The sequence below is a fragment of the Eulemur rufifrons genome, chromosome 7 (genome assembly GCF_041146395.1).
Source record: "Eulemur rufifrons isolate Redbay chromosome 7, OSU_ERuf_1, whole genome shotgun sequence".
Lineage (NCBI taxonomy): Eukaryota > Metazoa > Chordata > Mammalia > Primates > Lemuridae > Eulemur > Eulemur rufifrons.
In genome coordinates, this window is record NC_090989.1 from 278,852,428 (window position 1) to 278,878,951 (window position 26,524).

The 26,524-nt window shown below is 59.1% G+C and overlaps 1 protein-coding gene across 1 annotated transcript in view; it reads right to left on the reverse strand.

Annotated features, from left to right (window-relative positions):
• NIBAN2 (niban apoptosis regulator 2) overlaps window positions 1–26,524 on the reverse strand; it is a 53,494-nt gene that overhangs the window by 2,525 nt on the left and 24,445 nt on the right. Inside the window, exons 2-13 of the mRNA XM_069474690.1 lie at window positions 17,670–17,800; window positions 12,938–13,066; window positions 11,259–11,364; window positions 9,843–10,010; window positions 5,036–5,151; window positions 4,345–4,449; window positions 4,085–4,247; window positions 2,156–2,343; window positions 1,170–1,325; window positions 628–744; window positions 298–405; window positions 80–191 (exon numbers count right to left, since the gene is read on the reverse strand). Coding sequence (XP_069330791.1) covers window positions 80–191; window positions 298–405; window positions 628–744; window positions 1,170–1,325; window positions 2,156–2,343; window positions 4,085–4,247; window positions 4,345–4,449; window positions 5,036–5,151; window positions 9,843–10,010; window positions 11,259–11,364; window positions 12,938–13,066; window positions 17,670–17,800 — 1,599 coding nt within the window. The remainder of the gene's footprint in view (window positions 1–79; window positions 192–297; window positions 406–627; window positions 745–1,169; window positions 1,326–2,155; window positions 2,344–4,084; window positions 4,248–4,344; window positions 4,450–5,035; window positions 5,152–9,842; window positions 10,011–11,258; window positions 11,365–12,937; window positions 13,067–17,669; window positions 17,801–26,524) is intronic.

Below are 26,524 nucleotides of genomic sequence, written 5' to 3' on the forward strand. Positions count from 1 at the left end.
CTCCTGGCGGTAGTGATCCCAATGGTGGAGGCAGCAGGAGGGGGTTAGGGTTAAGGCTGGACACCCTGCCGGCGCTCACCCTGCAGGATGTCCTTCATGACGGTCTGCAGCACCACCTCCTCGTACGTGTTCTCCACCAGGAGGAACCTGGCGAAGTCCTCAAAGATCAGCTCCTGGAACCGGGGCAGCTCCTGCCCAGGCGGGACGGCAGAGACGGGAGGTCAGGGCCAGGGGCAGAGCGAGGGTGGGTGGGCCCCACCCCCACCCGGCCCGAGGGGCTGGAGCAGGTGGGCGCACCGACTTGCAGGTGGGGGCCAGCTTCTTGAGCAGGAAGGGGATGGTGATCTGCAGCAGAGCCTCCCGGAAGAACCTCTTCCGCACGGTGCTGCTGTCGTAGTCGTATTTCTGCAGGGAAGGAAGGGGGGCGGGGTCTTGAGGTCAGTGGGCTCCACCAGCCCTGGCAGGTGGACAGAGGCCAGTGGGCTGACCTCAGAGTTCTCCTCTGCATGAGGGGACCGGTGGCGGCACCTCGCAGGGACAGCAATCCTAGTGGTGGCCAGGGCTTAGGCTCAGGGCTTGACCAGGCCCAGGGCAGGGGCGGGGCAGGGGCGGGGCAGGGACGCTCACCTTCAGCACGCGCTCCAGGATGCGCTGGATGGACGTGCACAGCTCCTCCTTGGTGGGCCCCTTCCCCAGCTCCTGGTGCAGGAGGGTCTCGAAGGTGTACACGGCATTGTCCATTTGCTGCAGGGCACACCACGGGGCACGTGAAGCCCCTTCCTGTGTGCCACCGAGGGGTCCCCAGCCAATGCCCCCCAAGGCCTGCCAGGGAGGAGTGGGGGGGGAGCAGGCTGTGCTCACTCACTTGCCCACCCACCCACACATTTACTGAGTGTCCACCATGTGTCTGGCACAGTGCTGGGCACAGGGCAGTCCTGCCTCGAGGGACCAGGAAAGGGCTTGGGGGAGCAAGGAGAGCTTCCCGGAGGGCCTCTAAGCCGAGACCTGAGAAGCGAGCAGAGCAGGAGAGAGCATGCAGGGGAGCGTGGCTGCAGCGTGGCAGGTGACCAGGGGCAGGTGCTGGGGCAGAGGGGCCTCCCGGGCGATGGGCCCTCGGCAGGCAGTGAGCAGGGCTGGGGGGGGGGGGGGGGTAGCAGCCTCAGGCCCACCTCCCGCATGTGGATCTGGGCTCGCTGCTTGAACACGGACGTGCTGGACACGTCGAAACGCTGCTGCAGCCCGTCCAGCCGTAGTGGCTCCATCTTCTCGTAGCAGCTCTGCATCTTGAGGGGGTGGTACGCCAGCTGGGACAGCTTCTCCATGTACTGCAGGGAGGCGGGGCCGTGTGGGGCCTGAGCTGGGCCGCCCGAGTGGCCAGGCAGCCCCGCGCACCCACACTCTGCCTGGGCCTTCGCGGTCCAGGCCCTGGGGCTGGCACCGGCTACCAGGGACGGCCACCAGGGGTGGTGCCCACAAAGGGAAGCCTGGCAGGGCCCAGGACAGAGGATGAGGGAGGCAGGGGAGCATGTCCAACAGCACAGCTCTATGGAGAGGCCAGTCTGCGTGCTGGGAGAAGGTTCTCTTCCTTTCTGGGGTGCCGGGTGACCTTGGGCGAGTCTTCACCCTCTCGGAGCCTCCGTTTCCTCAGCCTCAAAATTGGTAAGTGGCTTTTTGTGATCTCTAATCTCATGATGATTATCGTCCGCGGACTCCCAGATTTGGAGCATAGAGGACGCTTAGATACAGGATAAATTCTATCCGCACCTGACAACTACGAGGGCTCCAGGCAACCAACTGCCCCAAAACGGGGCCTGCGGGAGGACATTGACCCCGAGAGCCAGAGAAACGAGGGCAGGTGAGAAAGGGGCTGTCTCCGTGTGGAGGGCGAGTGACTGGGTGGTCACGTCACTCACATCTGAAGCTTGCCTTCCCATCCCTCTCCCCGCCTCTTCTCAGTTAAATTATTTAATGTTTTAGCACCTTATAAAGGCAGATGGGGGGGCGGTTAATGTTCCCTCTTCCCTCTAACTGCTGTCCCCCTCCCCCGCCCCCTAGAACTTCCGACAGCTTTGGCCTCTGCCCTGGGATCCCCTCTGGCCACAGGGACTGCCACAGGAGGCCCTGCCCGTCCCTCCCCGGGGTGACACGGCCTCACCTCACCCAGCTTGTCGATGCCGCCCTCGTTGATGACGTTCAGGTTCATGTCGGTGACCTCCTTGAAGAAGACGTCCCGCACCTCGGTGAAGCCCTGGCTGGTGGGCACCATCAGCGCCTCCAGGATGGACGAGATGTAGGGCTGGACGTGGTTCCGCACGCACACCTCCGCCTTGGGCAGGATGAAGCCTGCGCCCGGGGAGTCACGTCAGCGGGGATCCCCGGAGCACCTCCCCGCCGCCCCAGAGCCCGGACGCTGGAGGCATGCTGTCCTAGTATTCTTAAAGAAAACCGCGGTGGCAACATTAGCAAGCTGAATGACTCCGGAGGAACAGCTGATGATGACGATAAATGCCCGCGGTAGAAACAGCAGGGTGTTCTAAGACTGGACCCTGGTATTTCTGAAACCGTGACAGTAAGAAACTAAGAAAACTGCTAGTCCAAAAGCGATAGCAGTTTTCTGCTTAGCTAGAGGTAGAGGAAAAACTCAGCTTTGGGAGTCTTGAACAAAAAAATTGAATCCACTAAAGTGCTTTTCTATGAACTTCTCAGTGTTATAAAAACCCGGCCAATCCTCCGGAATGCTGTGGCCTAGAGCTGCGTAGTTATGTAAAAGGCTCTCTTTCTGGTGGGCAGGGACCATCTCCAGAACATTCTCACCAATGCCTTTCTACCCAGGGGTATTTTGACATCCACCCCCGCCCCCACACAGTGAAAACTGTTTGTTCCACAGAATAAATGTCAGCTCTCAGTGTCCTCTCCGGCTCCTAAGGAATAGCTGGTAAATATCACCCGCAGGGAAGTGACAACTGCTAAAATTGCACTCAGCGGATGTGTTATGGGGACAAGCCCATCTGCCTGGGAACAGAAAGGAGCATAACTGACCTGGGAAAGTTACACTTGCTGGAAATAAATCATCAGTTAATCTGATGTCCACTACTATGACATGTGGCAAAATCTGTGCTGAATCAAAGATGACCAGGAGGCTTAAGCCTCCTGGACAAGAATTTTGATCTTGGTAGGGCACAGTGGCTCACGCCTGTGATCCCAGCACCTTGGGTAGCCGAGGTGGGAAGATCCCTTGAGGCCAAGAGTTGAATACCAACCTGGGCAACATAGTGAGACCTTACTTCTACAAAAAATAATTTGAAAAATAGCCGAGCATGGTGGCACGCTCCTTGATCACCAGGTTGCTCAGGATCTAACCACTCAGGAGGCTGAGGCTGGAGGATCATTCACGCCCAGGAGTTGGAGGCTGCAGTGAGCTATGATCATACCACTGCACTCCAGCCTGGGCGACAGAGTGAGACCTTGTCTCTTAAAGATCAAGATCAACTTTTTTTTTTTTTTTTTTTTAAGAAATAACATGCACAAAACAACTCACAGGAGCTGTTTAGAGTAACAACAGCACAGACTGGATTCTGATTTTTAAAAACTGTCAATGAGGCCGGGCGCGGTGGCTCATGCCTGTAATCCTAGCACTCTGGGAGGCCAAGGAGGGTGGATTGTTTGAGCTCAGGAGTTTGAGACCAGCCTGAGCAAGAGCAAGACCCCTTCTCTACTAAAAAAATAGAAAGAAATGATCTGGACAACTAAAAATATATAGAAAAAATTAGCTGGGCATGGTGGCTCATGCCTGTAGTCCCAGCTACTCAGGAGACTGAGGCAGGAGGATCGCTTGAGCCCAGGAGTTTGAGGTTGCTGTGAGCTAGGCTGATGCCACAGCACTCTAGCCAGGGCAACAGAACCAGACTCAGTTTTGTTTTTTTGTTTTTTTTTTTTTTTTGAGACAATCAATGAGCAAATCGTTGCTGTGAAATTTACATGGATCATGAAATAAAAAGGAAGTTAACCGTGACCCCTGGAGAGCCCGTGGTCTGGGCACTGTCGGGCCCAGTGAGGACACAGGTGTGGCGAGTGGACTGCCTACCTCGGATCTTACTGGCCAGGTGCTCCTTGGAGGTGATGATTTGGTCCATGTCAGTGCGGATGACGGCCTCCATGGCCGGCCGGGCCAGCTGCAGCTTGGACAGCACCTCCTCGAAGCTGGCCTTGGCCTGCTCATACACCATGCGGTACACGGCGTCTGAGATCTGCAGGCAGGGCGGCGGCGGCAGCGTCAGCACCAGGGCTGAGGGTACCAGGCCAGGTGTAGACCCCCGCCCCCACTGCATGGTCCCAGACGCCCACCTGGATCCACTGCCGCTGACGCTCCTGCGGTTTCCCCTTCAGCCGGGGGGCGAGCTCTGCCTTCAGCTCAGGGCCCAGCTCCTCCATCACCAGGTTGCTGAGGATCTGGGTCGGGAGCCACAAGCCAGGGGAGGGTTGGAGCTTGTCCGGCTGACACTTTTCTCTCCACATTCCAGCAAACCTGGCCCCTCAACCCCCAACCCCGGGCTTGGCCCTTGCTGCACACCTCCACTGCCCTCTCTACTGAGGGTCATCCCCACAGGTCCCAGACACATCTGCTTGGGTGTCCTGTGGGACCCTCAGACTCGGGGACCCACCTCAGGGCCTTTGCACACGCTGCCACCCCTGCCTGGAATACTGCACTCCCTCCCTGCTCTGCCTGCACGTGGAAGTGTGTGTTTATTTGCTGAATGGCCATTTATCCTGCTAGACAGAGAGCTCCCAACGGGCCAGTGCAGTGTCCATACTGTTCACAGCTGCACCCCGGCCCCTAGCCTAGGGCAGGTGCTCTGTAAGTGATTAAACAAAATAACAAGTATCTCCACTTGCATCGGCCCCCACTTGTCCAAATCTTTAGCTTGTCTCCCTCCAAAGACGCAGTGCCCCAGAGCCTCATCTCTGGACCTAGCCCCCTATTCCGTGGGGCCCTGGGTGACATCCAAGGTCTCCCCACCAGTCCATCTGGCCTCACCTGCACCTCATTCCCGCACAGCATCTCCCAGGTGCCGTACAGCTCCTTGGACTGGCGGTACATGCGGATGGCGTCCGTGAATGCAGGGCCCTCCACCTTGGAGTCCTCGGGGATCCCTGCGCAGGACAGGGACAGGGAGGGGGGGTCAGCAAGGTGGCCCAGTGGCCTCTTCCAAGACCAACTGACAGACTGACCAGATCCCCGCACACACAGCCGGAGGGGCAGCTGTGACCCCTGCTGCCCTCGTAGTGGTGACAGCAGTGGCTGTAGTGATAGAGCAATAATGACTCCACCACCAACAGGGCCACCTCCTTGTCCCCTTAAATCCTCCCAGCCACCCCAGACATGGTGCCATCATTGACCTACTTCACAGGTGAACAGACAAACCAACTGGAGGTCAGGCCACTGGCCTAGGGTCTCGAGGGCAGTAAGTGGCTGCCCAGGATGGCTCTGGAGGCACCCAGAGACCCTCGCTCAACCCCTGGGTCCCTCCCTTGCTGCTGGGCCGGGGCTCTGCAAAGGCCAGACAGCACATGGCCTCCGCTTTGCAGCCAGACGACCTCTGCTGGGCCTCTCGGCTCCACCGTCACGGGACGAGCACAGCCACAGACTGTCACTAAGCAAATGCATGTGGCTCTGTTCTGCTCAACTGTGTTGATCAGAGGCAATGGCTGCATTCGACCCATGGGCCACAGATGGCTGGCCTCGTTCTAGATCACTGAACCCGAAAGGGCCTCAGTTTCCTTTTCTGAACAGAAGGAACAATGCCACTGGCCTGTCCTCACACGTCCACTGGGAAGCTCCACAGGCCACAGTGAACCATGGCGTCCAAGGTGGGGCCGGGCCCGGCCCAGCACTGCCCCGCGCGGCACCTCGGGGGTTGACAAGCCGCTCGCCACCCACCAGGCCTGGGTCTGTGTCACTCCCCTCTGAGTGTCCAGGTCAGCACCTGGCATCGGTGGTGTAAGAGCTTTATTAAAGAATAAATGGAAGGGTTTACTGTTGATGACAACTAGAAAAACCATTATTTGTATGTCTGCATTATTGTTGCTGCTGTCGGTAGCCCAGATGACAACCAGGTGGGTCCGTGGTCGAGGCAGGGACCTCCAGACCTGGTGTGGGGAGCCGCGTGGCAGGAAGTTGCAGCGTCTGACTCGGGGAGCGTGTGGCTAAGCACCACCGAGCCGGGCAGCGGGTAGGCTCCCTGGCCACAGCCCCTGACCGCTATGTCCCCAGAGCCCAGGGAAGGGGAACCGGCAGCCTGTGCATCAGAAACCAGCTCCCACTGCGATGACTACAGGCTGAGTCACCCCCACAGAGAAAAAGTCCCTCTCGGGCACGGGAGGAATCCTCCCTCCCCGCCCAGCCGACCACAGGAACCACGGCCTGCGGGAGCCAGCGGGGAGCTCCATGGTGGCACATGGAGGCCCAGTGCCATCCCTGCTGTGGCGGCTCCTGGACTGGGATGGGGCCATGGGGGGGGGGGGCTGGCCCCTGCGTTTCAGGGACCCGAGGTCAGGCAGCAGTGACAAGCGTAGAGCCTCTGGGCGGGGCCTGCCCACCTGGCCAGGGGAGGACACCCCTGCCGGGCCCTCAAGAGGACACGGTCTCCTGGAGACGGAGTTTTGCCTGGAAAATCCAGGCAGCGCATTACACGCGGGCTGTCCCTCAGGGGGGCAGAATTTACATTCCGCGCTCACCGATCGGGTGCGGGCCGGGCCACCTCCCGGGGGGCAGGGCTGTGAGGCAGCGGAGGGCGGCTGGTTGCCCGGGCCTGGCTCTGCACAGGCAGCCGTGCAGCCTCGGACCCGCACACCCAGCTGCTGGCTTCGGCAAGTTTGGGGGTCACCCCCCCGAGTCTTCCCCATGTGCTCCCCCCACATTCGTAGCTTGCAGTTCTAACCTGCCGCACCTCCGAGCGCGACTGCATTCGGACACGGGGTCTCACGATAAGTTAAATTGAGGGGATTAGGGTGGTCCCGAGTCCAGTGCGCCTGGGGTCCTTAAAAGCAGCAGCAATTTCTTCCTAAGAGACAATGTGCCACACAGAGGGACGCCACAGGGAGGGGGCGGCGGCCTCAGGAGAAGCCAACCCTGTGACACCCTGACTCAGACTTCAGCTTCCAGACCAAGAAAATAAACTTCTGCGTGAGCCCCCGGCCTGTGGCTCTTTGTCATGGCAGCCTGGGAAACTGAGACACCAGCCCACTTAATCCTCGACGCCCTGTGACGGAGGGGGGAGCCCAGCCCCACTTGTCCCGATGAAGACGTTGCGGCTCAGAGAGGCAAAGTCACAAGGACACGCAGTGCGGGAATGGCAGGACCCGCGCTCAAACGCAGGGGCTCTAGCCAGACCTGGAGCCTGAGAAAGGAAACTGCATTCCTCAGCCCTGGGCAGCAGGCAGAGGGGCCACGGTCGGGCAGGAAGGGGCCCCGACCTCTGCCCCAAGCCCACACCCGCGCCGGCTGCCTCTTGCCACCTCCAGCTGCTCCAGGAATGCAGGATGCGAGGGGGCCGGGGACAGCTGGCGTCCACCCAACTTGGCCTCCTTCCCCACCCGCCCCCCACTTCCTGGCAGCCCCTGGAGTGAGCAATTCCAGGCTCCACAGATTCCAGGCCCAGCCTCGGAGACGGAGGAAGCAGAGAACTTTCTCACAGTCCTCAGGGCGGAGGAAAGGCCCCCGTCTCAAACCTGCCTCCTCCGCCCCAGCCCTGGGGTGAGGGTGCCGCCACGGGACACCTTCCTTCCCTGGACCAAAGTCTCCTGGGCCAGCCTCCTGCCACAGCACCCCAGACGCCAGGGGCTCGCCGACAGCCTTCGGCTGAGCGCCCACTACGTGCCAGGCACGTGCCAAGAGCTCTACCCAAACTGGCCTCTTTGCTCCTCCCAGTCATCTCCGGGGCTCGAGTTCATCGCCATCCCCCCTGCACACGGGGGACCAGTGGTGGCTCTTCCCCACCTTGCTCCGTGGCCACCCTTTCCCCCACCTGACCCCGCCAGGCCAGGTCAGCCATGAGCCTTGGAAGCCTGGAGGGGCAGTGCTGGGCTAGGCGCTGGGTGCTCCGGACCAAGCAGCCAGAGCCCTGGGTGCCGCTGCCCAGTCACAGCCCAACAGCCCCCAGGGACCTGGGAACAGGAGGCCCTTTGTGGGCCACAGGGCCCAGCCCAGGTAGCAAGGCTTGGCCTGACTCAAGACCTGGTTCCTCCCGCCTGGCAGATTCCAGACAGACGGGACAGAGGTGGCCCTGGAGAGTTGAGCAGGAGGGGTGGGGTGAGCCAAGTCCCCGCAGTGGTAGCCCGGAGGCCGTCAGTGTCTACTCTGTCCCTCTGCCACCACCACAGTATGGAGCTGTGCCCAAGGGTGGGGCTGGGGGAGAAGCAGGGTCCTCCCCAAGGCCAGATGACCAGGAAGAGCTCAGGGTCCAGGACAGAGTTGTCCCTGCTGCAAGGGCAGAAAGATCCTCAATGCCACACCCTCAGCAGCAGAGGCAGTCCTAATCCTATGCCTTTTGATTCAACTCTGAAGAGCCCTGTAAGGTCCTTCCAGACCTGACCCCAGAGCACCTTCCACCCCATTCCAGGGCCCCTCCTCCCGCCTCAGGGCCTGGGCGGCTCATCCTCTGGGCCTTCTCCCACCCAGGGGCTTGGGGCCTCCCTTCACGCTGGCCACTGCCTCTGTCTGGAACACCCTCCTCTCCACGCCTGTTCCTCCTTCAGCTCTCAGCTGAACCATCACCTCCTCCAGGGAGCCTGCCCTGATTGACCCCTCACCAACACATGTGCACCCTCAAGGCTTCCCTGGTGGGTGGTTCTCACCCAGCACCCAGCAGAGCTGTGACTCGGCACCCTGCGTCCTCATCTGCTCAGCACCCCAGACTGCTGGCCGCATGAGGGCAGCGACGGACCCTGCTTCCTTGTGGCATCCCCAGTGTCCAGATCTGCGCCTGCCTCAGAGTAGACACTAAAAATGCTTGTTGGATAAATGAATAAGCTGGAAGAGCCACCACACAAGTTTACAGATGAGAACAATGAAGTCCTGAGGGAGGAAGTGAAGTTCCCAGATCTCCTGGCATGCTGGTGGCAAAGAAATAAAACAATTTTTTAAAAAACTGGGCTGGGTGTGGTGGTTCATGCCTGTCATCCTAGCACTTTGGGAGGCTAAGGTGGGAGGATCGCTTGAGGTCAGGAGTTCAAGACCAGCCTGAGCAAGAACAAGACCCCTGTCTCTACTATAAATAGAAAAATTAGCCAGGCACAGTGGCGCACACCTGTAGTCCCAGCTACTCAGGAGGCTGGGGTGGGAAGATGGCTTGAGCCCAGGAGTTTGAGGTTGCTGTGAGCGATGGTGACACCACTGCACTCTATCTGGGGTGACAGAGCAAGACTCTGTCTCAAAACAAACAAACAAACAAAAAAACACTCTACCAAGCATGGAGTGGACTCTGAATCCTCACAAACCCCCTAAGACACACGAGATTATCCCCATTTTACAGAGGCTGCAAGAGGTAAGTCAGTCTTCTAAGGTCGTATTGTTACGAAGTGGCAGAATCGGGATTGTGATTTTGTAATCCAGTGTTCGAAGGCGCAACAACCACACCTCCTGTGACCAATTTCCTAATGTTTTCCTGAGCAACACAGAACTGTTTTCATCAAGGAAGATTAAAGGTGTTATTACAATGGCTTCTTCCAATCCGAGAGGGACATTAGAACAGCTCATAGAGCGGGGCTGCCACACCACACGCAGCCACTAGGCGTCCCCCTTCAGCCCACAACCCAGACACGGCCCCTCGGCGGCGCAGGCTCACCATTGTTGCAGTGGCGGATGCAGTCCTGCAGCACCGCCTGCCACTTGTCCTGCTCGGCCTCCGTCATCATGCAGAAGTAGTAGTGACGCGCATAAGGATGCCAGAGGATGAGCGGGAACTGCGTGGGGCACTTGAGGATGGGGGCGCTGCCCGATTTTGACGTGGTCCCTGCGGAGACAGCGTCTGCTGAGCAGCTGTCCTCAATGGTTCCCCGGGCCAGAGGGTGTCAGGGGACTGCGCCCTCGGCCCGGGCCCAGGGAAGGCTGGCCTGTCCTGGGGTGACCAGCAAGCCAGTGGGGTGGCAGCAGCCTTCTTTCTGGCTGTGTCCTCCACAGCCCGGCTAAAAGAACCTTGGAATCTGGCACCTGTGTAGACCCCTTTCTTTGAGCTGGCAGTAAGTCACACCCGCCTCCCTCCTACACACAGCGTGTGGGGTGCAAGTGACACAGGTCAGAACCCGCAGGTCCAAAGGCCGAGTGCAGCCTTCTCGGGTTTCCCTCCAGATTCCAGCTGCGGGGGCCAAAGTGGGTTTAAATGTCCAAGGGGGAGGAAGGCACGTGGACTGGGGGAAACAGAATAAACCTAAAGGAATTTTTCTCTTTCTGTTTTGTCCTCGCAGATATTCAAGAACCAGCGAGATAGCTGGCCCTGGGCTGTGACCCTGCCGCCGTTGTTAGTAATACGACAACAGTTCTTCTCGCCCTGGCTCTGGGTCGGCCTGTGCTGGGCTGGGTGCGGCAGCACCTCCCGGGTCCGCACAGCACCCGGGGTCAGTCCCCCGAGGGCCCGTGTGTGCAGATGCGGAAGAAGGTGAGGGTCAGGGGGACGTGACTTGCCCAAGCAGATGCAGCAAAACGAGCCAGGGTCAGGGCCGGGATCCAGGCTCCGGCCGAGCCCTCTACCCCCACTGGGACCTGCACACCAGTTCCCAGGGATCATGTGAGAGGCAGGCGTTGCCCCTGTAAGGCGTGGGCAGAGGCTCGACCAAGGTGAGGTAGAAACAGGCTGCCTAGAAGAAAAACTCTCCCAAGTGCAGTGTCGACCCGCCGGTTTACAAGCAGGGTCACCGACCGTCTCCTCCCGGAGGCTCTAGAGGACTCCGGGGGGTGGGAGGGTAGAGAGCGAGGTCCCCATTCCACGCTGTGGGACGGAAGGCTCAGCAATCGGCAGGACTCAGTGGGGGCCCACATTGGTCCAGCCCCAACCACCGTGTGGCCTTAGGCAAAGCCCCCTCTCTCAGGCGCACGAGGCCCTCCTTTGAGGGCTCAGGTTGTGCTTGGCACCTGCCAAGAGCTCCACATTTAGCTGGTCTCACTGCAAACGAGGGGCCTAGAACAATGGGGTCAGGGCCCCCCTCCCCTGGCCGGCTCCTGGGGCCTACGCAGGGCATCTTGCATGGGGTGGGCAGTTCCTTACCTGGCAAGGAGTTGCCAACGAGCTCCAGGTACTGGTCCAGGGAGGTGAGGATTTTGTAGCCTGCACTGTTGATGATGGCTCGGGGTGGCATCTGCCGCTCATAGGCCTGCGGGGGCAAGAGAGATGGTCCCTGAGGTTAAGCATGTGGCCAAGCGCAGATCCCATCTCCAACTCTGGCTCCAGGGCCCTACTTAGTGATGTTGCCCAAGGTGGGGAGGGGGAGGAGGCAGGAGAGGAACAAAGAACGAGGAAGAGTCCGACTGTCACAGTGACCAGCGACAGCATGGTGCAGCAACCTAGACCCGGGCTCTGGGCTCAATTCCTGGCTCCACGGAGTAGTGTCTGTGTGCAGCTGAGGACAAGCTTCCTTGACCTCCTATGCTCCAGTTCCTCACCTAGAAAACCGGGGTAGCCACTGTTCCTACCCCACTGAGCTGCGTGAGGACCGAGAGATAACCCACGGTGCCTGGCGAGGGGGCTGCTGTTATCACTAGCGCTGCTGTCGCCTCTGTTACCCGCAGCTCCGCTAGTGGAGTGTTGGTTGCACACCAGGCACCGTGCTAAGGGCACTGCATGTCTCGGTTCACGCAATCCAAACAGGTCGATTAGCCACAAGTTCGCACAGCTGGGAACTAGCAGCCCTAGGACATGAACCAGGGACAGCTGCCTCCAGAGCCCAGGGCCTTTGACCATTACCCTGGACTCCCCACCAACTTCCTAGGTTCTGAGAGTCACACAAGTGTCCTTTGGAGGAGAATTAGGTCTAGACTCAGCTTTCTTACATCGGTTGGGGGAAAGCAGCTCTGATGTAGTAGCTCATACAGCAGGGCTGCCATGCAGCTCTCTGCCACTAGGTGTCACTATTCAACACACTCCTGAGAGTGGCTCAGAACTGCTATGGCAATAATTGGCAAAATGTGGTCCCTGGTCGTCAACATCACCCTAGAACTTGTTAGAAATGCAAATTCCTGGCCCCACCTCAGACCTGAATCAAACTCTGGGGGTAGGCCCCCCGCAACTGTCTTGCAGCCAGCCCTCCAGGCGATTCTGATGCATGCTACTCCTCTGGGCAGGAGGTTGCTCCCAGAGGGAACAGGCCTGTCCTTTTGGCTGCTCTGGAGAAATGTTTGGTAGAAGAAATTAGGTTAGTGGCTCGACCAGGTAGAGCAACCCCAAGGGCCCAAAGCAAAGATAAGGCACAACCAGCTGTCATCTCTTCCAGAAATCCACCACGGCAGGGCGGGGAGCGGCTCACTGGCTGTCAGAGCCAGAATGGGAGGGGTCCAAGGACAGGCTGGAAGGCCAGCGGGGAAGGAGGCTGGGGTCGGGGGAAGAACTGGGGCTTAAGGCCCTGGAGACGGAGGGACAGGGGGACTGGAGATCAGGAGGGGGAGGAGCTAGTGACGGTTATGAGGGAGAGAGAGTCAGGAGCGCCCCCCAGGGATAAGAGTGACCTGCCACCCAGAGAAGGGCCCCGGGGAGTAGGCGGTTCCAGGAGATGAGGGGCTGGCTGAGGTTGTGCTCTGGCGCTGGTGACAGTGCGGGTGACACCGGGTAGCGGGCTGTGAGGCAGGGTCTGTAGCCTCAGGTTTAGGAGTGGGTGTGTGTGGAGAAGCACGTGGCGGCCCGGGAGGAGTGGGGCTCAGTGCCACACCGAGGCCGGCGGGGACTTTACTTACCACTTTGTTGTCGTACAGCACCAGCCCGTAGTTGTGCGGCACGAGGCTGAAGCGGTTCCGCCACTTCTTGCTGTCCTCCTGGTACTGGAAGAGGTTCCCTGAGAAGATGACACGCTCGTCCAGCGGCACCTGAGGGCGACAGGGGTGGGCAGTGAGGCCCGGTCTCCCCCGCTGTCCAGGTGGGGGATGGGGTCCCCCAAGAAGGCGTCATTTCAGCAGATAAGAGCAAGGCTCGGGGGCAGCGAAGGGGCTCCCCAGGGTCTGTCACTCCGTCCTGGCCCTGGGCAGGCACAGCCACCTCAGGCTGGATCTGTGGAGCAGGCAGCGTCCCCTACCACACACGGCTGCTGCAGCCACGGTGCAGGGCAGTTAGTCCCGCCATGGGGACACACCCACAGGCCAGGACGGCGAGAGCCCCAGTGCCTGGGCAAGTCTCTCCCTGGCACTGCGCCTCAGTTTCCCCTCAGGGCAACAAAAACTTGAACAAGGTGGCTCCAGAGAGCTCCGGCTCCGGCTCCGACAGCTGACAAGACGGCCTCCCTGAGTAGGTGGGGCTGGAGGGGGCCTCAGTCTGGGGTGTTTGATGTCTGACCTGCGTCCTGGCAGGCTGGTGACGTGCTGGGCTGCAGAAATGCCCAGACCCTCCTACACAGCCCTATCTCTGCCTGACGTGCAGTGTGACTTTGGGCATGTTTTAGCACTTGTTTGAGCCTCAGTTTCCTCATCTGTAAAATGGGGACAGTGATAGCTGGCACCTGACAGGCCGTATAGGTAACAATATTGTGTAGGTACACAATACGCGGGAGCCGCTGTGACCACTATTAGCACCCAGAGTCTCTGTGGCAGTCTGCCAGCCCATGGACGCACTGACTTGGGGATGGGCTCCCAGCCCTTACACCAGGCGTAGGAGTCCCAGCTGAAGCTGTGGCCATCCAGGTGCAAGCACTTCTGAGCAGACAAGCATCAGGAAGCTTCTACAAGGGACATATCAGAAGCCACAGTATAAGAGGCTTCGTCCTGGATGGGAGGAAGGAAGTCAGGAGGGTCTGGTGTTCCTCTCTGTTTCTTAGCAAATTCTATTTGTTCTATGATAAATACGATGCCCTTTGCAAAAAGAAACACTTATATGCGATAATGAGGAAAAGTATTATTTTAATTGTGCGCACACCTCCCTGGCTTCCCCGCTCTGTGGTCCCAGCCCTGTCTCATCTGACCCTGGTGCCCTTCCCCTTGTCCCCCTCCTGGCTCCTCAGCTCCCTCCCTGCTGCTTTTCAAGGGGAAACAAAGCACTCTTGGAAGAGGAGAGCCCATTGTGCTCAGACAATAGGACCTGCAGGAGGGCTTCCTCTGGGATAAAAATATTCTCAGGAAAAGAAAATGGTTCCCCGGCCTCCCCTCCCCTCGCCCGGCCTCCCCTCCCCTCGCACGCAGTGGGCTTTGCCCAAACCACAAAGCTGCCCTTGGCATCCACCTTCAGTGGCCCATATTTAGACCTCCTAAGCCCAGCTCTCAAATCCCTGAGTCCCCGTCTTTTCTAGAAAGAAAGAGCAGACAGAGCTCTCCTACTACAGCTGGGCTTGTGTCCTTTTGCCTGGGGAGGAGCCCCAGGGCCTGGGGAGGAGCCCTGGGGCCTAGGGGTGGACCTAGGGGTGGACCTAGGGATGGGGCTCAGGGCCTGGTCCCGGGGAGGCTGCGCAGAAGCCAGCTCCCAGCCCGGGTGCACCCCCACCATGCAGACCCTGGGGCAGCTCTCGCTGAGGGTTTGGGTTTTATTTTTAAGATTTTCAAATGGCAGAGTCGTGTTTCAGCTGGGAGGCCTGCGGGGAGTGAAACGAACTCACAGGCAGAATATTTCAGACTCTGCAAAGCTCTCTCGGAGGCCACGATCAACCGGAACTCCAGCCTTGCGCCGCCACCTGAGCCTCAGTGTCCCCATCTGTGCCGTGGGCACTGTCACAGCCCCTCCCGCAGGGGTCGAGCGGGCACCGGGCACCTGCTGTTTTCACTATTCTTGTTATTTCTGTTTTTATTATTACTACTATTTTATCCTCGTTTCTACTTTCACTTTATTGCTTCTAATAAAGACAACTGTTATGATGAGGCTGGCGATTGATATTGCTATTTGTTACGATGATGCTATTGCCACGACTCGACACCGTGAAGATCACTTTCCTGAGTGGCCCGATGGGGCCGAATCCTGCTTTTCAGGGCACGTGGGTTTCATTTCACTCTCCTGGCTCACACGCCACTCTCGCCTTTCCCACGACGGGTATGCGCCCTCGTGAATGGAGAGGTGTGTCTCACGCAAGGAAAATGCCTGGTGCTGTAGGCCGGTCCCCACTGTCTTGGATTAATGGGACCTGGGCTGCCAGTGACATTTCTTTCCAGGTGGGGACCAGTTCTGGCCGTGCTCGCCCAGGCTGCGTGCCAAGGCCTCCTTTCCTTGCCTACCGCACAGGTGTCACCTGCCAGACACCCAGGTTAGGCCAATCCAGGCACCTCTGCCCCTCTGCTGTCACCAGGTCAAGATGATGCCATGATGCCCGGGGAAGAGCCTTCCCTGGGTCCCAAAGCAAAGGGGCGTGTGATGCTGTGACAGGCTCCGACCTCATCCTGACCTCCCCCCTCCTGGCAGGCCGTGGGTCCCTGCAGAAAGTGCCCTGCAGGCCGACAGAAGCCTGGCTCGGGTCCTGCCTCCGCCATCCTGGACAACCCACTGGAAAGCTCAGCTCTGGGGCTTTGCACTTGCCGTTCCCTCGGCCCGATGGGCTTTTCCCAACAACCTCTTCCTCTACTGTCAGGGCCTCAGCCGAGATGGCCCTTCTTCCAGGAAGCCCTCAGGGGCCACCCAGATGAGGTCAGGCCTCCACTGTCCACCGCTACCTTGTCATCTTCGTGGCTCCCATTTTGTTGTGTAAATGGCAGTAGGCTGTCCGTCTCCCTGAGCATCTGCGGGGCCAGCGAGGGCAGTGTGGCCCCAGCACCTGACCTGACCAGTCACTAATGTTCCTCCAGAAAGACCTCAGGTCTCGTTCCAGCCTGTGGGCAGCTCTCCCGCTGCCAGAGCCCCAGCTGCTCCTGCAGCTGGGAGGACACCAAAGGGGAACAGATCCCCAAAGCCAGGTCAGGTGACCGCCAGCTCTGAAGAGAGCTGTTCGGATTCCTGCCCCTCCCGTCTCATGGTAACAAGGCACATTTTCAGTCATTTGCTTTGGGCGAGGGGAGGGAAACGGACCCAGACCTCCCAGTCTGGGCCCCCCTCGGCTTCTCTCTGCTCTGCTGCCTCTCCTGGTCCCGGCTATGCCCGCGTCCTGCCCACACTTGTCCCCTTCCTGAGGGACCTTCCCAATAATCCGAATCCCGTCTGGCCTTCAGAGCCCCATGACGACCCTTCTCTCTGAAAGCCACTTTACAGCCAGAGAAACTGAGGCTCAGCAAAGGGCCACCACGTGTCTGAGGTTACGCAGCAAGTCAGGATTCAAACCCCCTAGTGATTCCACCTGCTTCCCCTCACACACCGCTTAGTCGCTCACCGAATCCCGCCGAAGCCCTGCACGGGAGAAACCCGGTAGCCAGATGAGGAGACCCAGCCTGGGGGGCTGAGTCAACTGCCCGAGCCAGCAGCCAGTGACAGCATCTGGACACAGGTCCTCAGAGTCCTTCCCCGCCAGCCCCCGGGGCTGGAGAGGGCGGGCTCCGTCCCCCCTGCCTGGCGCTGCCCCAGCATGCCGGGGGCCGAGCCCAGGGGACGCGGGCAGCCAACGGGACCGGGAGGGGAGGGCGGCCAGGAGAGCAAGGACAACTCCACAGCCCACCAATCACGGCAATCAGCCACTAATGACCCGAGCGCCGGGCACTGCGGTCCCCCGGCAGGCCTGGCTCGTGCCCCACTTCTAGGGGGAGCTGGCTCAGCCAGTCAGACTCCCCAGAGGGAAGGCGGCGGGTGCTCTGCACAGCGGTCCTGGCCAGGAGCAAGCAGCCCCAGGGCCACCTCTCAGCCACCGCAGAGCCAGGCCACCTTCCTCTGCCCCTGGCCATCCAGGGGGCAGAGGGTGAAGGTCACTGAAAGGGAATGACCCCAGCCCTGGGACACGTGGTGCCCTCAAACAGGACTTCCCCAGGCTGACACAGAGGCCCCTGCACCATCCCCAGGGGAGCAGGGGCTGGCCTCTCACCCTGAGTGCTCGGCCGGGGACATGGAGCCACACCTGTGCTCCTGCTGTCCCCTCCCCTCCTCCCCACCCCCATGCCACGTCAATCACAGGGTCCCCCCAGAAGGCTTTGCTTCTCTCCCCCAGCTCACACTGGCCCTTGGGCTGGCCCAGGCAGCTTCCCATCTCCCTGGGCAAACAGTCCTGCTACTAACAGCGGGATTAGGACAAGGCCGGTGACAGCACCTTCCCCACACCTGGCACCACCACCCCCTCCGTGCAGGAGGTGTTCTCATCCCATTTGGCAGATGAGTAAGCTGAGGCTCTTGGAGAAGGAGCTTGCCTTGAACCCCCAGAGCCCCGCTCCGAGGGTGAAGGGGCAGAGCTGGAGGGAGCCACCCACGGCGAATGAAGGGGCCTTGACACCCGACCCGGGTTATCCGCCTATTGAGAAGCGTCCCACGAGGGACCATCATGGCAACAACGGGAAACTGAGGCCCAGAGAAGTGGAGGCCCTCGCCCAGGGCCATGTGGCAAGGGGGCGGCTGGCAGAGCCGGCCCCGACCCTCAGCACCCCTCACCTTGCGCCACAGCAGCTGGGCCTGCGGCAGCCCCGTGCCCTCGATCTCGTGGCGCATGCTGCTGAACAGAGCCACGCCATACTGGTCCTCGTAGAAGCGCAGGAACTCCCTCAGGATCTTCCCGGTTTTCTCTGCAAGGGAAGGACAGAGTGTGAGTCCCCCAGGAAGGACACTGGCAAAGCCCCAAACTCCTGCGCGTGGGACCGTGTGCACAGCCTCCTCGCCCTCCTATGCTGTGCTTCTGGCTGGAGCCGCGCATTTCCTGCAAAAGTAACCACCGCGGCAAAGGGTGAGCTCCAGGTGGGAGGACGGGCAGTACCGTAGACAGAGAGCAACAAACGCAACCGAACCGAGACTTCGCTGTCTCCCACCAGACCAGCGAGGGTGTGCAGAACAGGCACCGTCACCCAGAGCTGGGGCGCCGTGCGCGGGGACAGCCTTTCAGAGGGTGCCGGTGGCTGCGTGCACAATGTTAAGGGTGCTGCGTCCTTCCATGCTGCGCTCCTGCCTCTAGGAATCTGCCCCATAGAACCCGCACGAGAATCCGGAGGCGAAGTGCCCTTGCACGGGGCAATGGTGGGAGGTGACTGAATGTGCACCTCTGCAGAATGGTCAGTGCGCAGCGCTTCACCCGGACAGTGAGAGGACGGACAGGACCCACCCGGGTCCAGAAAGGCCCCAGCACGGAAGGGGCCCAGCTCTGCTGCGTGCGGAGAGTGAGCTGTAGGATCAGCTGCTGCCCGTCAGCCCACTGAGAAACCATTCCCACCTGTGCGTGCGGACCATGGCGGCTGGGCGCGCAGGAGAAGGGCTGGGAGGGCAGGACCTCGGGGCGTGGGGGGTGCAGAGTGAGCCGTTTGCTGCTCACCCCTTTCTACAGCACTCGAATGATTCCTCTCGTAATAAAAAACAAGCAGTCTAAAATCAGTTCCTCTACCGCGTTACCACTGGCCATTTGCCACTCCCTGCTGCTAATTGGATTCTGAACGGAAAAGGTGAGTCCTGGGGCCTCCAGACCTGCCCAGCACCACAGGCCTGCGTGGCTGCCTGGGCCTCCCTGGGTGCAGATGAGGAAACTGAGGCCCGGAGAGGGGAGAGGCTTCCTGGTCCAGACCTGGGGTTTCTGCACCAAGCAGCGGCCCTCTCCGGGCCTCAGCTTCCCCTGCACACGGCCAGGGCTGGACACAATGCTGCACAGGCCCTGCCACCTGTCCACCTGGATGGCAGATTCCAAAGACCTGGTCTTTCCCTGGCTAGGACAGCATTTCATTTCATCCTCCCAGAGATATCGAGAGGATGAAACGAAATGCCGTGGAATGAAATAGCTCTGTGAGGTAGAACCCCTGTTATCCCCAGTTTACAGAGGAGGAAGCTGAGGCCCAGAGAGGTTAAGTCACTAGCACAAGGTCACACAGCTAGTGGGTGGTGGAGCTGGGATACAGTCCTGGGGCCCAGCCCCAGTGGTAGGGCTGAGAGCACATGCCACCTCCCACGTCCCACAGCTCATACCCAGGGGCTCAGCCCAACCTGACCCTCCCAAGGTCTGCCACACCCCTAACCCCACCTCAGGCCCTCTGCAGGCAGCACGGCCCACCACCCCCTCTCCACAGACCCGTCCCTGCCTCGGTGCCCCTTTCCTGGAATGAGGTCACGTCTGTCCAGATTCCAGTTTGGGGGAGGAAGGGGAGAACAAATGAGGAATTTGCTTTGAATGCCTATTTTTTAAAAACCATAAACAACCAGAACTTCTAAGGGACCGTGGGAGTTGTTCTGAGAAACGATGAGGCAGAGGAGGGGTACGGGGGAGATGGGGTCATGACCTGGGGACACAGAAGAAAGAGGGTGGCAGCTGGCAGTGGTACCTGCCAACAATCAGTGATCACCGTCGCCACAGCTGCCCTGAGTGCCGTTAACCCTGTGGCCGCACAAGTTGCAAACACATGATCCCAAAGAATCTTCGTGAAAACCCTAGGGAGCTGGGGCCACTGTTTTCCTAGTTCAGGGATGAGGAGGCTCACGGACCCAGGGTTCTCTCCCGGGCTCTGTCCCGACCCCACACTGCCGAGCACACAGTGCACATTTGATAAACGTTATTAAGTACAGAGTGTCTGATCTCCTCAAGTACTAAGTCTGACAGTTGATATCGCTGACATTTCACTTTGACACTTCTTGTTATATGTTTATTGTGAAGGTACATCCTCAGTCTTTCAAACACATGGTTTGGCTTATGATCGTCTTTCAAAGTATTTTTTAGAGCAATTTTTTTGAAACTATGGATAAGTCAAAAATTCATGTTATTTTTTAATATGAGTTCCATCGTGGAACCAATGCAGTGAAGACAGCTCAAAATATCAACAGTGTTTGGGAAGGATGTGGCCAATGAACGCACAGTACACCGATGGTTTGAGAAGGTCCGTTCTGATGATTTTAATCTTGAAAATGAGCCCCGTGGGCCACCTGAGACCAAGGTGGATAATGAGGAGCTGAAAGCTATAGTGGAAGCGAATCCATCTCAACCTACTCGTGAATTAGCAGCAAGGTTTGACGTTACTATTCCACCAACATTGGACCATTGGAAACAAATGGGCAAGGTAAAGAAGCCAGATAGATGGGTTCCACATGAATTAAACAAGCATTAGCAGAGAAATCATCTCGAAGCTTGTCTTTCTTTACTATCACGACATAAAAGTCAACCATTTCTACACTGTATCGTGACGTGTGATGAAAATGGATTCTTTTTGACAATCAAGTGTTTGGCACAATGGTTGGATAAAGATGAAGTGCCGAACTAAAAATAGAAACAGGCCAGGCGCAGTGGCTCACGCCTGTAGTCTTAGCACTCAGGGAGGCCGAGGTGGGAGGATCGTTTGAGCTCAGGAGTTCGAGACCAGCCTGAGCAAGAGCGAGACCCCCGTCTCTACTAAAAATAAAAATAAAAAATAAAGATGAAGTGCCAAAACACAGTCTAAAACTGAATATTTATCAAAAAAAGCTAATGGTGTCTGGTGGGCCAGTGCTGGTATTATCCACTACAGCTTCATGAAACCTGGTCAATGGATTACAGCAGATTCCTACTGCAACCAGTTGGATGAAATGGTGAGGATGCCCGCGATTAAGCAGCCGAGATTGGTCCAGAGAGACAGGCCAATCCTCTTGCAAAACAATGCTCGACCACATGTTACACAAACAAGGCTGCTCAAAGTACAGTGGCTGGACTTGGAAACTCTCTGTCACCCACCGTATTCACTAGACCTTGCACCAACTGACTGGCACTTCTTCCAGGCTTTGGACCACTTCTTGCAAGGAAAACTATCCAATAGTGAACAAGCTGTGGAAAACGCCTTTCTCGATTTCATCACCACTGGCTCTCCAGGCTCCTTCGCTACTGGCATAAACAAGCTACCATTAACATGGCAAAACTGTGTCGATAGTTTAGGCGCATACTTTGATTAATTCTACTGCTTCTTGTTTGAGACAAAATAAACTAAACTTTTTATTAAAAATCAGACATGTCATATTTAACGATCTAAATACCGACATGGCGGCAGGATGGGCAACCCTGGGCCCACGGGTCTTGAGGGTCCTTTGGCCACGACTCTGGGGGCCCGACCGGCCCTGACATGCCCAGGGCATTATTTCCCGAATGGCTGGAATCTGCCGCCCTGACCCTCGGGGAGCCGGCCCCGGAGGGAGCTCCACGGTGTGAGGACTCAGCCCTTGGCCGCTCCGCACAGCCCAGCAGTCCGGGAGTTGAGTCCAGGCAGGAAGCAGCTGGGCTCGGAAGGACCCCCGGGCTGGGCTGGGGAGGGGACAGCAGGGGCAAGGCCAAGCCAGGAGCAGGCCAGCACGTCCCACTGAGGCGGGGAGGGCTGTGGTTTGGAGCGGCCCACAGGGAAGCCCTGAGGAAGCGACAAGCAGGAGATGGAGGGGTCCCTCGCCACCCAGCCCCACTCCCTGAGCTCAGGAGCCAAGCGGGTTGCAGGGGGCGCTAGTACTTGTCTCAGGTGGCAAACCCTGCAGGCTGGACCCAGCGCCAGGCCCGGCTCAGGCAGGTGCTCGGCAACCGGAGGGAGAGCTGGGGAGCCGTCCAAGGACCAGTCACCAAACAGTCACTGAGTCAGAAGGAGGGAAGGGGGCAGGGCGGGCGTCAGGACGCTGGCGGAGTGGGCGAGCGGTGGGCGGACAACAGCTCTCTGCAAAGGGGGAAGGACAGAAAGGACGGTGCCCAGGCAACAGCAGGGAGCCGGCTCTGCCCAGCATTAGTGCGGCAGCCCGGGGAGAGCAGGGCCGGGAGGACTGTGGGGAACGGCCATGGCTGGCTTCTTGGCAGAGGCAGCCCCGAGCACATTCTTGAGAGATGTCCTAAGCCAGCTTGGGAGGAAGCGCCACGTGCTCGCTACAAAGGAAGTATCCAGAAACCCAGGGATGCGGACTCAACCGTGGGGGGCCGAGGCGTGGGGGCCAGAGAGGCCCAAAAGGCCGGCAGCACTTGGAGGGCGTCCAGCCTGGACAAAGGGCCGCAGGGGAGAATCCGGGAACAGGGACGCACGGAGCCTCTGGCCAGACCCTGCTGGAAGAGGACCCAGGTGGGCACCGCCGCCCTGGGGAAGCCTCAGCTGGAAGGCCGGGCTGGGCCTGGCCATGCCCCCTGCCCACTGAGCTCTGGGGCCACAACCCAGGCAGGCCCTCGCCACGGGGGTTCCCCACAGCCCCCGCCCTGCAAACGCAGCTCAGCACCTCAGAGTTCCCTTCTTGCGGGGGACAGCAGCGCCCCTGCCTGGGTGTCTGTGGGTGGTCCTGGGGCCTTGGGCACCCTTCTCTCCTCCGCCCCTGCCCACACCAGCTCTTCCTGTTTCCTCCCGCAGCTTCTGGAGACACCATGTGCCATGGATTTGGGGCAGATGTCAGGCAGGGCCTCTGAAGCCACCGCTCACCACCCTGGGGGGGAAGCTGGGTCAGAGAGGGTGCGGGGCTCACCTGGGCTCACACAGCCTGCGGACACCCTCCCAGTCCTGGCTCTGCCAACTGTCCGAAGGGCCACGCAGGGCATCCCTCCCCCCAGATGACAGAAAGCAACAGGCTGTGGCCCTGGGAGCCCCAGCAAGGTGTAGCTGCGCTGGGGCAGCGGCCTGAGGGTGTGCACGCCACCGCCTTCCACATTCTCTCGTCCTCCTCCCTCCCCACTTCCCCAGGCTGACTCAGCCCCAGGTGCTGCTGGATGAGAAGGTGGGGGTGGGTGTGGCTTGGAGCACAGGGTGGGGCCGGAGTCCCAGCTCTGCCAGAGGCTGGCCCTGCCAGAGCCTCAGTTCCTCATCTGTGAAATGGGTCTAACAGAACCCAGCACCACGCTCTGCAGGGGTGGAGAGCCATGCAGAGCTCAGCCCCGGGCCTCTGTAAACGTCACTATTAGTCACAATGGTGCTCAGCTTATAACAACAGTGGCAAGAGACTGTTTGAAATTTTTATTAGCAGGTATAACTTTTATAGTTTGAAAAAAATCCAATAAAGATTTTTTTCCAAAGAGCCAGGACAAGAATCACAAAGTAATAACACTAATAACAATGAGGAGGTCTCTAGCAGAGACCAAAGGGAGCGCCCGCCGGGAGGGAGAAATGGCACAGGCTACAGAGGAGGCGGGCAGGCAGGGCCTCACGTACATGTGTGTGCATGTGTGTTACGTGTATGTATGCGTGTGTGCATGTGTGTTATGTGTGTGCGTGTGTGTGTGTGCATGTGTTATGTGTATATGTGCGCATGTGCAGGAACCAGGTTCCCACCTGACCTTGGCTGGGCTCCGTCTCTGCTGGCACCCGGAGCCATCTGTTGTCGCCCTTTGTGCCCCCCTGCCAACAACGTCCCCCTGGTGAGGCGGTAGCCCACCTGTCAGATGCAGGGCCCACCTGTTCTCTGCTCCAACACACACTCTCGGGTTCTTCAAATGGCCGCAGAGGTGAGTGCAGGTAAATAAACATCCCACCTTACAGGTATATAAATCAAAGCTCAGGGTGATTAAATGGCTCATGAAAGATCATTTCACTCTGTCAATCAACAAACACACAGTGAGCCCTAAGTGAGCTGTCACACAAGGGGCCTGCCTGTGGGGTCCTGATTCCCCTCTTAGCCCAAGAGGGCAGGCAGCTGTGAATTCTGGGAGCAGAGTATCCTAATCTGTGCCCAGCCACCACTGCCCTCTGCGACTCAGGGAGCCACTGCCCACCCACGGTCTCTGTCTCCATGTCACGTCTCCATCCAGCTCTGAAGAGGCCACTTCCCGGGGTGCAGGGCCGGGACCAACCCGCACACGCACAGCCAACGGTTTGTTCTGGAGCCAGGAGCCAGGCCTTTCCGGGATCTGGCTGGACAAGGGGTGCTCTGTGGCTCGTAGGATGCCTCTGCCCCTCCAGAGACTGCAACCCTTTGGGGCTGTTGAAGGTGACTCAGAGGGACCCCTTGCCAGCCAGGCCTGACTCTGGAACGCCCCTGTCTGCCAGGTGCGCCTGTCCATCAAGAACCTCCGGCATTTCCGACAGCTGCGTAATCCCAGCAGGCACCATCGTCCCCCCTCTACAGGTAAGATGACGCTCGGGGAGACCCAGTGACTTACCTAAAGCCACACAGCCTTGAATGGGAAAGAAGTGGGTTTAGAACCTCATCTCACTGCAAAGCCTGCACAAAGCCCCCGGCCCACAAAGCCTTTCCCTCCCAGCGGCCTCCCTGCGGCTCCGCAGTGCAGCCTGCAAAGCCCGGCTTTACCTTCTCTTGCGGGGCCCTTGCTCAGGTCCCAGAGGCAGGCAAAGCAGGCCTTACTGTCCCCATTTTTTTTTTTTTTTTGAGACAGAGTCTCACTCTGTTGCCCAGGCTAGAGTGAGTGCTGTGGCGTCAGCCTAGCTCACAGCAACCTCAAACTCCTGGGCTTAAGCAATCCTCCTGCCTCAGCCTCCCGAGTAGCTGGGATGACAGGCATGCACCACCATGCCCAGCTAATTTTTTCTATATATATTTTAGTTGGCCAGATAATTTCTTTCTATCTTTAGTAGAGATGGGGTCTCGCTCTTGCTCAGGCTGGTCGCGAACTCCTGACCTCGAGCAGTGATCCTCCCACCTCGGCCTCCCAGAGTGCTAGGATTACAGGCGTGAGCCACCTCGCCCGGCCGACTGTCCTCATTTTACAGAAGAGAAAACTGAGGCTCAGAGGGCAAAGCGACTTTCCCAAGGTCACAGTGCTGTTGAGTGTCAGAGCCAGGACTAAAGCCTGGGCTCTCCAGCCTCAGCTCACCCCCGTCCGGCCCATGCTGGCAGAGAACTTCACACCCACTGGGTCCTTGCGTCCATCCTCCCTTGAGTCCATCCTCTCTGGGCCTCAATGTCCTTGCCTCTGAAATGAGTGGGTGGGTCCTTCTCCGCTCAGCTGACCTAAAATCTAAACGACAATCTAATCAGCGCTGCCTTGGCCCCAGGAACCAACCGGACAGCCGCCTGGGCACCTCTGTGAGCTGCCGCTGAGTCAGCTCTGGCCGGAGGCGAACCACAGCCCCCCGGGCTGAACGGAAGGGCGGGGGAGAGGACTGGGCACCATCTCCACCCGGGCAATGGGCTCTGGGTTCAAATCCCAGCTCTGCCACCTACTAGCCGTGTGGCCTTTGCCAAGGCACTTCCCCTCCCAAGCCTGTTTCCCCCGCTGCAAAATGGGACAACAGTTTCCACCTGAGCAGGTTATGAGACAATCCCGGAGCTGCTGAGGGTGAAGCGCTTTGCCATGGCCAGGAGGAGGCAGGCCCTGTGAGTGCCTCTTGTCCAAGCTTCCCCTAACCCAGGGAGAGGCCCTTGACACAGAGGCTGAGTGACCCCCGCCTGGCCCAGCCCCAGGCCCAGCCACAACAGCAGCCAAGGCAGCAGAACATTGATCTCTGATTTTCCAAACTGACAACGTCAAGGATCACGCTTCTTCCTATACAGATAGCGGGGGCTGGACAAGAACTGGGGCAGCCCCAGGTGGCCTGAGAGCCGTGGTCTCTGATTTTCCAAACTGACAACGTCAAGGATCACGCTTCTTCCTGTACAGATATCGGGGGCCGGACAAGAACTGGGGCGGCCCCAGGTGGCCTGAGAGCCGTGGGGAGCTGGGGGATGGGGTACCGGGTCCGTGGTGCAGGTGGGGAAACTGAAAGAAGGGGCCTGCTGAGCTGAGAATTCGGAAAGGCGTGCAGGGGTTCTTGGAGAACGGACCGGGAGTGGTACATCCCGGAGAGCCTCGAATGCCGAGCTAAGGAGTTTCTTCTCTGCCTTCTCACGGCCCTCCCTGAGCTCGGCACACACCACACCTGTGCCAAGCGCCTTTCCTAGCTCAATCCCCCAAATCCTTAACTCAACCCCAGGGCAGGTGGAGCTGGACTGGTGGAACGTTTCACATGGAGGCCAAGGCCCGGAAACTGAGATCCCGGCCAAGTCGTGGCGCCGAGGAGGGACAGAAGTGGGATCTGCATCCAGGTCCAGACCTGGCGCCCGAGGCTGAAGCCCTGCTCCAATGCAGATGGGGGCCAGGGCGAAGAAGGCCATCTCCAGCTGTGACCATATCCAACTCGTGTCAACCTCGGGGGCTGCACAGGCCAGTCCCAGCCCTGGTCTGGCCCAAGCTGGGGGCACCATGCCAGACCTGTCCCTGGCTCGTCCGGCCCCTCCAGTGGGCTCCAGAGACAGGTCTCACCCAGGCCCAGCCCGGTTTCAGGGCTTCAGGGCTGAGAGGTTTGTGACAGAAACCAGGTAGCAGCACCCTGCAGGGTGGGGCGGGCTCGGAACCTGCCTGCCGGGTTCCCAGAGCAAGGGGGGGGGGGCGCGGTAGCTGGGGGCCCGACCCC